Source organism: Sabethes cyaneus, chromosome 1, assembly GCF_943734655.1.
Source record: "Sabethes cyaneus chromosome 1, idSabCyanKW18_F2, whole genome shotgun sequence".
In the NCBI taxonomy this organism is placed as follows: Eukaryota; Metazoa; Arthropoda; class Insecta; order Diptera; family Culicidae; genus Sabethes; species Sabethes cyaneus.
Genome location: NC_071353.1, coordinates 154,558,001 through 154,572,560, shown reverse-complemented (window position 1 = coordinate 154,572,560; position 14,560 = coordinate 154,558,001). Strand labels below are relative to the sequence as shown.

Below are 14,560 nucleotides of genomic sequence, written 5' to 3'. Positions count from 1 at the left end.
AGATGGACGGTGTCCAGTATTCTATGAAACGATCAATGCAATCATCTACAGACGAAAGCTCAGGCGGCGAGTTTACGATGGTGAGGGGTCGATCGAGGACCAAAAAGGGACGGTTGGACGATCCAGCAACGACCGTGCTTGACGCATTGGAGACTCGATCGAGATCACGAAGTACGGTGAAGGGTGCGGGTAAGAACGGAGAAGAACAAAAATAATTAAATTATCAACAATGCTTTGTATTATTTGGTTGTTTTCTGGAACGATTGATCGTATAGATGCTATTCTATACGATCATGTGTGTGTTTGGATTATGGAATGGTTGAATGACGCTCTGATAACGCAATTGTAGTTTCAAATAATATTCCCCTTCTTGCTTCCTTCTTGAACGTCTGATCGTCATGCCGTTTATTCGTAATATTGCAACAGTAAATTTAAATGCAATAAACTCAGACGTTAAAAAATCCTTACTAAGGGATTTCATATGGAATAAAGATTTAGATAATGTCTTTGTACAGGAACTAGCCTTCGAGAATTTTGGTTTTTTGAAAAGCCATGTGGCTATCGTCAATATTAGTGATGATGGGAAGGGTACGGGAATTCTACTAAGAAATAGTGTGGAATATTCGGATATCGTACTTAACTGTAATGGTCGTTTATCTTCAATATGCATTGATTCAATAAACTACATTAATGTTTACGCACACTCCGGAAGTAATTTCAAGAAAGAGAGGGATAAGTTGTTCGCTGATGAAATTTTGATTCATTTAGCTCATGGAAAGGAGAATGTTTTGGTGGGTGACTTTAATTGTGTACTTGAAGCATCAGACACGAATGGAGCAAATAACACTTGCCATAGTCTTAAACACCTCACAAGTAGTCTTGGATTGAAAGATATAGAAAGGTATAAATTAAGAAATAATACAAATTTTACTTTCGTCAGGGGTACTAGGAAGTCTCGTTTAGATCGCTTCTACGGTTCCGATAACTATATAAACTTTGTCCAACACGTCACTACAATGCCTTTGGCCTTTTCCGACCATCATGCTGTACTCATAAAACTAAATATTTCAGAGGAAAACAATATTCGTTCTATGGGTAGAGGCTACTGGAAATTAAATTCTTATTACCTGAAAAGTGAAGACGTAAAAACTAGGTATAATTCAATATACGCTACTCTGAAAACACGCAATTCGTTTCAAAACATAAGTTTCTGGTGGAATAACGATTTCAAATCTAACACCAAACGTTTCTTCAAGACCGAAAGTTTCAATACTAACCAACAAATCTGCAGAGAAAAAATTTTTTATTATCAATGTTTGAATGAATTATTTCAAAAACAAAGAGAAGAGGATATGGTTTTGGATGAAATGAAGATCGTTAAATCTAAACTTATGGCTATTGAGCAAAACAAATTAACTTTTTACTCACATACTATCTAAGCTTGTAACATATTGGAAAATGAAAAAATGAGTTTATTTCAGGCGACTTCTAGTCTTTCGAAACTAACATCATCTAAAATGATCAGTCTTCGTGTTAATGGAAAGATAACCTCCCATGTTCCTACATTGAAAAACATTATCTTTGATCACTTCTCGAAAAACTTTTGCAAACTACCTAACACAAATACGAATTATGAAAACGTGTTAAGTTTTATTACCAATATGCTCACCGATGAAGAAAAGGAGTCACTTGTTAGACAAATTGAATCTTCTGAATTAGAATTTGTTTTAAAAAATGTCTCTAAAAAGTCTTCACCGGGACCAGATGGTTTAGGATACGAATTTTACATAACTTTTTTTGAAACTGTCAAAGATGAAATTTTATCAGTATTCAATGCATATCTGTGCAACGGTGAATATCCACCTGGTTTATTTTCTTCTGGAATTCTAACGCTGATACCCAAGAAGGGTGATGAATATGATTTGAATAACCGGCGTCCAATCAGCATGCTTAATACGGACTGTAAACTGTTCACAAAAATATTGTGGGTTAGACTGCAACCTATGTTGAGCGGTCTTATTGGCCCGGGCCAATCTGCTTGTCTCGAGAATCAATCCTGTATCAAAAACCTCCGAATTCTTCGGAATATCTTGTTAAAATCAAAACAGTCTCGTCACTTCAAAGGAATACTTTTAAGCATAGATCTCGAAAAAGCATTCGATCGTGTGGACCAGGATTTTATGTGGGCCATCTTAGAAAAATTTGGCTTCCCAGGGTTATTCATTAATTGTCTGAAAAGACTGTACAAAAACGCAAGCTCCAAAGTTTTGTTCAATGGATTTTTGACAAATGCTTTTCCTATCAATTCGTTCATCAAGGTTGCCCCTTGAGTATGGCACTGTTCTGTCTTTACATTGAACCATTGATAAGAATGATTTACTCCAATGTTGATGGTTGTCTGATTGACAATTATTTCGTGAGGATAGTTGCCTATGCGGATGACATCAACATTCTTATCCGTAACAATCACGAGTTTGATCGGGTTCTTGAACTTGTCAACTATTTTAGCATTTATGCTAAAATAAGAATGAAGTTTGTTAAATCTCAATTTTTGAGGTTTAACAACTGTCGTTCTGGACCTCACGTGATTCAAGAAGTCAATAGTCTAAAAATTTTAGGAGTTGATTTATATCAGAATCTCGAGCAAACAGTTGAACAAAACTACAACAAATTGATCAACAAGCTCAAATAAACTATTTTACTTCACACCCGTAGAAAACTTAACCTTGTGCAAAAAGTATGTATTCTTAATGTATATATATTATCAAAACTGTGGTACATTGCTCAAATTTTCCCACCAGCAAATAAGCATATCGCGCAAATAAAAAGGATGAGTAACATCTTCCTTTGGAAAGGATACTTCTATACTGTATAGCAAGAAATGAAACTAATCTTCCTACGTGTAAAGGTGGTTTGGCACTTGAAGACATAGAGATTAAAATAAAAAGTCTTTTCATTAAAAACATTTTGTAATCTGGAAATGATTCTAACCAGAAAATCGACAATTTCATGATGAATTTAGCAAACAGCAGAAATTTAACTCGAAATACCCGTGAATGGCTTGGCCTTGCAAAAAATTTAGAAACACATACGGAATTGACGTCAACTAAATTGATTTACTGTCATTTGTTGAACGAAACAAATATCATTCCACGAATACAAATCGAATTACCAAACGTCCGTTGGGAAATTCATTTTGAAAATTTCAGCAAAAATTTTCTTTCATCGGAACACAAAACAGCTTTTTATGTAATGATCAATGACTTGATCCCAACCAGAAGCAAGATGTTCAACCATGGAATTAATGGGATTGATTCACCGTATTGTACCCTATGTGGTAGATTAGATACCCTTAAGCATCGAATAAAATCGTGTGATTTTTCCAAGGAAATTTGGAATTGGACAAAGTCGGCAATTCATTCTCATATGAAAATACAAATTGATGATCCTGAAGAGTTATTAGCTTCACAAATAGGCGAAAATGATTGTAAATTCAAAGCAGCGCTCTGGATCACTTTGGAAGCGATCAAATTCAATATAAGTTAATTTGGTAAAACAGACCCCAGTTGTTTGACAGCATTCAAGGAAGGAATTCGAGAAGTGCGATGGAATAATAAAGAAAGTTTTGCTAAAAGTTTCAAGTCTTTTCTGAACGTATGTAGAGATTAAATTTGTGTTGTGTACTAACCCCGAGTTACCGCGGGTAATCGGTGTTTAACATCCAGTTTAAGTAGGTTAAGTTAGGTTAAATTCTCCTTCCCCCAAGTTCTTTGGTATGAAAGATATGAATGATGGGTGTGTGAACATGTATAAGCGCGTCATTAACCCCGAGCCCGCCGCGGGTAAACGGCCTCAAAGCTAATTTAGAATTAAGGTAGATTAAGAATTCGGAGCAAAAAAGAAGAACGCAAAGAAAAACAGTACAAATTTTCTATTAAATGTAAATAAATTGTAAATAAAGTATTATTAGAGAAAAAAAAATCTCACAGCTGGTGTCTTTGTCCGCCGTTAGCGGTGCGACTCATCGCCGGCGATCAATATGCTACTGCCCAAGCGACGTCGGTTGGCCTCGGTTCTGCTGGCCAGCATGTACGTTGTTTTAGACGTATCTACCTTTAACCTAGCTTTTCTGCTTTTCGCGCTTTACTCTGGTGTACTGTTCAGCCACCACCACAGATGTTCCACCGATAATATCCATGTCACCGGCAAAGCAGACCAGTTGACTGTATTTGTTGAAAATCATGTCCCACGTGTTGATATCCGCTCGGTTCATTACACCTCTATATTGAACAGCAACAGGCATGAGAGACCATCACCTTCACGTTCACGAATCCCTCGGTGTAATTCGAATGACATCGAAAATCCACCTGATATCCCTACACAGCACTATGTACCATCCACCGTATATCAATCAGTTGAAAGAGCTTCCTGTGGTTGCTGTTCATTATCTTCCATAGCTCTTTTCGGTCCATGGTATCATATGCGGCTTTGAAGTCAACGAACAAGCGGTACTCTGGGAACTCTGTATTCACGGCCCTTTTGGAGAATCTGCTGCAGTGTAAGTGTTTGATCCGTTGTTGATCGTCCCTAAATGAAGTCGGCTTGATAAGTTCCCACAAGTTCTCTGTTCGATAGTCGACGGAAAATGATTTGGGACAGTACTTTGTAGGCCGCATTAAGCGCGATATTCGCTCGATAGTTCTCACAGCTGAACTTGTCGCCTGTCGGGCAGATAAGCCCATCTTTCCACTCCTCCAGTAGCTGTTCTGTGGGGTGTGTGTGTGTGTGTGTGGGTGTGTGTGTGTGTGTGTGGGTGTGTGTGTGTGTGTGTGGGTGTGTGTGTGTGTGTGTGTGGGTGTGTGTGTGTGTGTGTGGGTGTGTGTGTGTGTGTGTGGGTGTGTGTGTGTGTGTGTGGGTGTGTGTGTGTGTGTGTGTGTGTGTGTGTGTGTGTGTGTGTGTGTGTGTGTGTGTGTGTGTGTGTGTGTGTGTGTGTGTCTACAATCCCGCCCGCTGACCGGCAGCGCTTTTATGTAAAAAAATACTTGCATCTTTTAGTTAGAAAGTTTGTCTTCCTTAATGCAAATCATTTTAGTCCTGGAGATAGAAGGTGATAGCTCTATTGTCCATCAAACGATCCATTTCTAGAATGCCTGGATACACACGCACATTCCGAAGTCGCCTCCATAAACAATAAACCCCGCATGGATACTTTTACATATCCACACTTCCAGAATAATTTTCATTATTCTGACGTGTATTTAATTTGACAAAATCATAGTTATAATTTGAAACAAGCAGCATGCGAAGCTAATTTGAAATAGTAAATAGTTCTCTTCCATATATATATATGCCGTTTAAGTTCTATTTTGGAGATATTGCATTAAACACGAAATTTCATTCGTTCAAATTATCCGCTTTTATAATTTTAATCAAAATACAGCCGAAGAGAACATTTCAGTTGCTCAGCTACACATTCCAAAACTCTGCTTAACTATTTTAATTTTGATGCATAACAGCATCATCTGTACCATAGCGCCAACTACATGTCAAACGAAACCCATATTAGTCAATAAACAACGAAAACAATTGTCATCTCGAATTATTTTTTATGGGGCTTCTATGACATGTCATCGGAAACTACTACTGCTTATCCTTTGTAAATCAGCGGGATTAGGAAGCCATCAGCACTAAACAACACACTCGCGCAAACTGCAGAAATAAATACTGAGTTTTACCACTGAAAATTTCGAAAGCAACGGAGCGATAAAATAAAAACAACTATTCTGAACCGTGCTGCCAGAACTCTCTACTCCTCCAGTAGCTGTTCTTTAACCTAAATCCTAACAGTTAGCCGATGCAGACAAATGGTCAGTTTTTGTGGACCCATTTATTAAGCTCCGCTCCGGTGCCATCGTTCCCTGCCGATTTATTATTCTTTAGCTGCGTGATGGCCTCCTTACCTTCGCCTATCGATGGGGTTGGCCCCTCTTCCCCGTTTGTTGCACCGTCGAAATCACCTTCCCCGCCGGCATAGTTCTCCGCCTGGGCGCTATTCAAGTGTTCGTCGACGGGCTGCTTTGACCTTTCGGTCACCTTACGATCGATCGTCAAAATACTACCATGCTCATTCCGACACGTTTCGGTACGCGGCACACAGTTTTTGCGGGATCCGTTCAGTTTCTGGTAGAATTTTCGCGTTTCCTGAAAACGAAGCGGCCGTTCCAACTCTGCATATTCCTGCTCTTCCAGGAAGCGCTTTTTCTCCCGGATGATTTGGTTTCGCTGTATCTTCTTCTGTTTGTATCAATGATAAAAAAGGTTTCATAAGGAATTGTAAAAATGCAGAGAGTACAACGTACCCATGCATCCCATCTTTATTGGCTTCACAGCAGCATACGATACAGTCGATCGAGACTAGCTATGGCAGATATCGCACGAACTCGGTTGCCGGACAATCTGACGCGACTGATCTGACGCTACATTAGATCAAGTAGTGTGTTTCGTGCGTGTGGTATCCTATTATTTATACTATATCGTAAGGGTTTCACCTGAAGTGTGTAAAGGTACGTCTAACACGATACTTGGAAATATGCGGTAGCGTGTAACTCTATCGGTTGACAGAGTGCGGTCGAGTGTGCAGTGGATGCTCGCGCAAAGGCAGTTAAGTGAGTGCCTAGTAGTGGATGTTTGGTCAGATGTCACATTGCGCACCCCAGGGACATTCGGATCCATTCGAGACGCGACTCCTAGGTTTTGCAGATGACTTTGTTATCATAAGCGGTAACCTTGCGACGGCGAAGGCAATCTACGCCAAACTGACAGCAGAATCTAGGAGGACTGGGCAAAAAATAAATGCATAGAAGACCAAACAAACGCATGTCTCCCACGGGTGGTAATCGTTGACGGCGACCAACTAGAAGTAGTAGATGAGCTCATCTAATCGGGATCGCTGGCATTCTTTGTCCTTCGCAAAACGCTACGATCAAGAAACATACGTCACCGATTTTCAGAATGTGAGTGTTTTCTTCTCTCTTCAAGAACTCCTCCCGCACCAGGAATAGAGGAGCCCAACGTGCTAGATGGCTCGACCGGATTGAAGCTGACTTGCGAGTTTTGAGACGCTCAACGAATTGGCGACGAGTATCCGGCTCTAAGCTGCTTGAAGAACAGTCGGGTCGAACCAAGCTTTAATCAGATTATAACCGGATTTGAACCCACAACACCTGCCAGGGCGTGTGGCTCGCTGGTACCCGTGTACCTTTGAACCATAGAGGTGCTGGACAAAAGAAGACTGCGCGCTCCCCTTATTAATGCAGTGACCTATCCGGTTTTTGGGTATTTTTCGACACATAGATTGTGCCTCTTCATCAGTCAACTGTAGAAACCACGGACCGAAAAGTTTTGATCTAACTTGTTTTTACTTTCAGGACGACGACACTATGCAGGTCCTTACGACTTGCAAGGTACTGCGTGTGACATTGTTCGTCCGTAAGCGTGTTAGTCCGCGTTTTTCAGCGCGGGTCTTCGGAGAAAGACTCCGTTCCTATGTAATTGACCAAACTCGTGTTTTAGTATAAACAATGTACAGGATTCGTGGTAGCTGTGGACATGGTTCTACCGCAAAAAAAAACATGGAAACAAATTGAAAGACAGTTAGACTAGTGTCCCGGAATATTTCTTTCATGTTTGTTATTTCTGGATTGTTTCTTACCAAGAACATTCCTAGGAGAGTGTGTTAATTTTGAGAAGAAGGCACGTTAATTTCTAGTCCTTGTATTTCCTCTACGTAACCCTCGTCTGGTTCTCCATCGGACCAAACCTCCTCCTGGTCGGGGTCCTCTTCAGGCCACTCAACCTGATCGCGGTTCGCGAACTCGTCTTCTATGCGAGCTTGTTGTTCCAGGAGTTCGCGCGACCATGTGTGATTTCCATTTCCCCTGAAACCTGGTCGTAAGCTTGGCTCAGGTCGCGAATCAGGCTTCCATCTTTTATCGTGTGACACGCTAATACGATTTTGTAGATTTCTGTCAATATATTCTTCTTGGTTCTTACTTCGATGTCGGATAACAGGTTGTAGTTTGCGTTCAACTGTGACCAATATGCATACTCTCGTAGAAGGAACTTAATAAATTGGTTCGTTTGTTCAATAGCGTAATCCAAGTAACCCCGTAATCCAAGTCTTTCAGGAAGGTAGCTGGTATAGGGAGTAATTCCAAAAAATCTTTCTCGAAAAGTGGAAAGGTTTCGAACGCTAAGCTTAGTGGTTTCCCGAACGATTTTCAATATTCTAACAACAACCAATTGGTAAATCTTCTAACAATTGGCCCAAATGAAGAAAAGTATGGATTCTTCATGTTGAACTATTGAAAAATTTAAAACAATGAACCTATGTTTTACCAGAATTCTTGTTTCGTGATTGGTTGGAAGATTCTTTACGTTGATCTAAACCTATACCAATTTGATATCTTGGTTGGGAAGTAAGCCAAAACAAGTGACGAAGTTTCCTCATTCCAACAAGATTTCTTAACACCGCGATTAAACCTAGACCATTTTGATGTCTGTGTTAGGGAAGTGTGCCAGAAAGAATATTTTTAGTTCATTGGCATATAATCGTTGTCCTTCAAGCACGTTGAAATAGAGCAGGATATGAGCAGTTGAAATCAGCGGTCCAAGATGACTACCCAGCGAAATACCTGAGGTGGCACTGAATCTACTGAATCTGCAATCACCGATGGCAACCATCAGCTGGCTACCAATTAGATAAGATCGGAACCATCACAGAAGAGTTCTGCTTATCCCAAGTCATTCGAGTTTAGCGATTGCGATTGCGTGACTGAGCTCATCAAAGGCGACTGATTTGTCGCTATATATGACGTCGGTTTGCGTCATTGCAGACATGTTGTCGACGATGTGCGTAGTAAGGCACAGCAAATTGATATCAGTGGATCGACCAGGGTGGATTCCTCCACCTCCAGCCTGCTGATCCGTGCTCAACTATTGCTTGCAATGTGAAAAAAGCGGTTCCAAGACGATTAGCTCGAACAATTTCGAGACGGCACTCAACGATGTTATTCCTCAGTAATTGTCCACATCTCGATTATTGCCATTTTTGTACACAAGAAACATATGAGCAGAGTTTCAGCAAGACGGAAAAATACCGCTGGAGATGGACTTACTACTCTGGAATACGAGCGGCAGTGGTCTAAGCAAACAAGAGATGTGCTTCTTTAGGAAAACGGACGGAATTCCTGCTGGCCCGGGATTGAAGGAGGACTTCAGTTGCGTAGCGGCAGTGGAGATAATCTCGGTGTTAATACCCAGATTACTTGCAGCGCACTCGACTTCGTCGCTGGTTAAACTTACGTAACAAAACACGCTTGCTAGCAAACTTTTTAGCGAATAAGCTGCATATGTCTGTAGCATTTGAGCCCGGTTCGGTATTGGCGAATAAAAAACCACCAATCGGACTTAACTCTACGCGAGGAGCTATCAGGAACGATTGAGTGGTAAGCGTAGTCCAATAACTGTTAGAATTGGGATTATCAAATTCCCGGACAGCAATACCATTTGGCCAGGAACCTTCAAGTGCGTTGAAGCGATATTTTTTATCCAAACCAAGTTTGAAAGAGATGAAGTTCATCGTATTTAGGTCGGCATCCTTTTTCAAAAGAGGAATCACCTTGATAGAATCCTCATATTGTAAGCAATGTACGTACAGCCAAAAGGACTTGGTGACTGTTTTCACTCTCTAAAGACCGTCTCCATTTTCAGCACATTATTGCAAAACGCAGCAGCAGATGAATCGTCTCTTTCGAAGAGAAATAGCTTTTGATTTATCCCTCTAAAACTAGCTCAGCCTAAAAATAATGAACTAATGCCTAAAAATAATGAACATGAACTTGGACGACCGGTGATTTCAACAGAACGGCGCGACATGCCGTCGTAGATATAGCCCGTTAAACAATCGTGTTTTTGTACACACTAACTTCTGTATGTGTGAGCTATGTGCCGTGCTTTTTGATAGTGTAACATATCGTGTAACATTTCTTTTAAATTACTGTATAGATTTGCTTCTTTTTAAATTGGAAAAGCTTTATTCCAAAAATCAAACACGCCATGCTGTGCTTAAAATAAAATGTATAAAAATCTTGTATGAATAATTGTGTTTCGACGGTTTCAGGTTCAGGTCTCAGTAGCAACTAAGTAACGTGCTTGTTGAGAGATTAGCGAATTATTTTTAGTATTAGAATCAAACAAGATTGCGCTACGGCGCCTAACAGTAATTTGTTTTAAATTAAAATTGTACATCTCATCCCAAATGTTTTGGTCCCGATTATACACACGGTACAGAACAGCTCTACTGCGTATCAGGAAAACTCACCGCAGAACGGGGTCATGTACCTCTTATCGACCTAGACAGACGTTCTTCGGGTAAAAAACATACCCTAATCAGCTTTCAGTAGGCCTCACTCAGTCCGTCAACGGGCTGGCACCGGCCAGCAGCGTCGGGTCGGTCCATGCTCCTGCCGTCCTATCTCACTCACCCGGCTCTCACTGTCTCTGCGTGCCGCGGAGGGGTCATCACAGCACAGCGTTCCTTCGACGCTGCCGAAGCTGATACACATGTCAGCCCAGCACAGCATCATCATCTTCGGTTCTGTTTCGATTCGATTGGCATCGCAGCCGCAGCCGCAGCCGCAGGCAATGAAGACAGTGAAAAGCTCACACTCGCTCGCTCGCTCGCTCACCGATAGTAAACAACAAACCAAACCAACCGATCGCGACCGGACCGGACCGTCTGAAGAAGCATAGAAGGAAAAGTCCGCCAGCACAGCAGCCGACTTTCATGCTCCGATAAGCGCGCGCACTGATAATCCTTTTTCTGTTCGTTCCGTCGTTCGTTGCTTTCCGCCGCGGTTCGGTACCGAAGAAAACAAAAACAATTAAAAGGCGATGAGCTAACGGAACGCATCATCAACAACATCACCATCACTACCCGTTCGGGTGTCAGGCAAAAGAAATCCGCTCGATTATAAGCTTCGTTTCGCGCACACTTGGTAAAAATTTACGAACCGTAAGATTCCAGAACAGGCTTTCAGTTGGGAATTTCACTTGCAAAGATTTAAATTCCATTCTGTATTATGAGACATTTCACTAACAACTAAGCAGTAGTTACCTTGGTGACACTCAACAGTGACAGTTCAAGACGGTGTCACACTCTCAACAGCCACAGCCTGCCTAGACGCTGATGCTAACGCTGATCCCTTTGGGATAACACGCCGCACAATAGATCATTTGTAATTTAAATGGCATCTTTTGGCGCAAATAATCAACAGATTCAATCGGAAGACTTCTATAGGGTCGCGGCTGGGTCGCGGAACGAAGCGGGCGGCACAAAGCGAAACGGCTTTTATCACAAACTATCGCTCGCTAGTGCGCAGTGCGAACAGCGCGATCCCGCGAGACGACGACGACGACGGCGACATGAAAAAAAGGCGCAAAAATTGAAAGGAAATTTCAATCAGGCAAAAGATGATGCGCTATTCTGCTGCCATGTAGCAAGCCATCAGCCGCCCTTGTGCGGTCGTTAGTAGAACGCTCAGCTTAGAACGAACCAGCTCAGCTGGTCTGGCCGGCAGTGAATTCTTCGAAACACTCAAAACACTGGATGATTGTCTTCCCTTTTTTTTGCACTCTCGATAAGAAACTCTAAAGTTGGAAGATTTTAAAATTGGTGGAAGACAATTTTTTAATTTCGACATTCTCTTCGCTGACACAGTTGAATGTTCCCGATCGAACGAAACTGAGAAGGTTCAACCGGGCGCCAGGTTCAGGTCGCCTCCGTTATCACTCCCGTCTTACATGTTGATAGTTGAAAAAAGTTCGTTTTGTTTTCATATTTTTGTAACGTCTTCACTGGCCAGTGTGTGTATATATTTAGTCCATCGCATTATCTGCTCTACGTTAGAGCTCTTCGAGATTGTGCCTGACTCAAGTCGTTTTTTTTTTCAGAAAACTAATCTTAGTTCAGTGAAGACTCCAAACGAAAAAAAAACTCATCTCAAACTTATCACTACATTATTATCACCTAGCAAAGTCGAAGCGTGTCGAGTAGCTAGCGAGTTTAACTCTCCGTTTTTTTTCTGACACTAACCTGATCCGGACATCGGTGAACGCACTGCTGCTCCAGCTCCTTGGTCGCAACCAGGTAGTCATCCTCCAGCTCAACCTCCGTTAAGGCCGCAGCTTCCACCACAACCACCAGCACCAGCACAACAACAACAGCCCACAAGCTCGTGTTGCGAGTGGTCAAAATCCGTTGCATTTCGCTCGCCTCAACTTCAACTATTTTCCTTCCAATTTCCAACTCTAACTGATTGACTGATTGGATTCCTGAATCAACCCAAAATTCAAATCACTTGATCATATTTCACCTGTTTTCGAAAAACCTGTTTTCTTCACTTCTTCCAATCGAGAACCAAAAAAAAAATAACCGACGGGATCGGATCGATCGATATCCTTGTCGTTCAGCAAGCAAGTGACCACAAAATCTTTTCTCACGATCGTCTGGACGATCGAACCACACAAATCAACGCACCGAAACGTTGCCACTTCTCCCCCCGGGCAAACTCCATACTTCCGGGCCCAAAACACACTCAGCACACAGTTCAATCCCACAGTCTTCTCGTGTAATTAAATCCTTTCCTCCTGCATCGACCTTTCAAAGTCGCGCACTGATCCTTTCCTTCTTACTTATTTTTTTTTCTTTTGCTTTCACCACTGATCACTTCTTAATCACAAACTGCTGGTCTTCTCTCAGTTCTCACCGTACCGTACCAACGACTTAATCCGACGACGGTCAACCAACGACTAATCTCTCCGTGGATTGATGGATGGATGAGTCCACCGCGCAGCGCACCCGCGTTCAAATCACTCAATGTACTGCTGCTACTGAGCTGACTGCGCCAGCTGGAACAAGGAACAACGTCGGGAACTACTAACTGTGGTATGGTAGTACACGTTTGACATTCAGATGGCGCTCAGTAAAAATTTCACCGCCGTACTAAACCGATCACTTTCGAGCGAGCAAACATGCAAGCGCAACCGTTTCGAGTGAGGGCCGATACACGACTGACTTGACTAGTTGACTGACTGACTTAAGCCGAACCGGCCGGCGCGATGTCCGAGTCCGATGTATCGTCATCCGTTTCGGAAGCCATAGCGGACGGGACCGGCACCGGAGACCGGACCAGTCAGCGCAGACCGCGCACAGCGAGGGTTTAGTGTCGTGCTCGTGCACGAGAAGGTGCATGCAACAAACAACAATACAAATATGAATGGATGTAATATTGAATGTGGAAACGAACTGGAAAAAGGGGGAAAATGATCGTTTGAATGTTTTTCTTGTTTCTTTTCGGGACAACCGAGACCGAGAGTAACAACAAGTGGCCGTGCGTGAGATTTATGTGCATCGCGTACATAAATACTGTGATCGTTTCGGTCGGTAGCGGTGGGCGGTCTGTATGGTAGGACTATGGCTTTTTAAGTGGTTCTAGTTTACTTGTCCGTGACATTCGTTGATTGAGATGAGCGTCGTTAATTATTGAAGATAAATACATTTGTAACCTTGCTAATCTGTAACCGATTTGTGTTCTATTCGATTGTCGAATGATTATGTAGTTCGATTGTGATATGACTATCAGTTATTGGTCATACGACAGCGTTGCCAGACTTTGCTGAGGAAAAATCCTTAGTTTTATCACCGAAGAAAGGGCTACACTTTCGTTTCAAAATCAAGAAAAAAGCGACATTCAATCAAATTTTAGATTAAATAAAAAATAACCCACAATTTATGCTTCATTTGCAGGGTTAGTATTGTTTGTTCATTTTGCTGAAAAGTGTAAAGTTTCCACGTTTTTGACATCTTTTGTCATCTCTTTAGCGTTTTTCCGTGTCTTCCTCGTATTTTTGTCAGCTTTCATATTTTATCAGCTTTTCACTTCCCTTTTATCACATTTTTGCCATCTTTTCGCCGCCTCTATGCTGTCCTTTTATCGTCTATTTACTGTCTTTTCAACGTTCTTCTTATGTTGTCTTTTCGTGATCTTTTCGTTGTTTTTTCGACGCGTTTTCGCCGGCTTTTAATCAACTCTCGGTCGAATCTTTGCCGACTCTTCGTGGTCGTTGTGCCATCTTTAAAGCACATTTCCGTTATCTGTTCGTCAGTTTTTCGTCTTTTCTGCAGCCGTTTTGGCGCCTTCAATTTGGCATCATCAAGTTGTAGTTTTTTTTCTCGTTTTTTTGATTATTTTTCCCTCGTTTTTTGTTGTCATATCATCCCTTTTTTTGGTACCTTTTCTCGTCCTTCTGTTTGTTGTCAAGACAACCAAAACTGCCAGAAAACACGATCATTAAGACCGTCGCAGTGGCTTTCCAACCCAATGCTCTTCTGGCATGTCGAAAAGCACACCCAAATGATGTTTTCTTCACTCTAATTTCATCGTTCTTTTGTCGTCTTTCTGTCCTACTTTCGTCGTCTCCTTTTGAATGTGTTGTTGTC

The 14,560-nt window shown here is 41.7% G+C and overlaps 1 protein-coding gene across 1 annotated transcript in view; it reads right to left on the bottom strand.

The window, feature by feature from the left end:
• LOC128732622 (protein sevenless) overlaps positions 1 to 12,800 on the bottom strand; it is a 91,488-nt gene extending 78,688 nt beyond the window's left edge. Inside the window, exon 1 of the mRNA XM_053825913.1 lies at positions 12,155 to 12,800. Within this exon, the coding sequence (XP_053681888.1) occupies positions 12,155 to 12,325 (171 nt within the window). The 5' untranslated portion in view covers positions 12,326 to 12,800. The remainder of the gene's footprint in view (positions 1 to 12,154) is intronic.
• Positions 12,801 to 14,560: the final 1,760 nt, after the last annotated feature.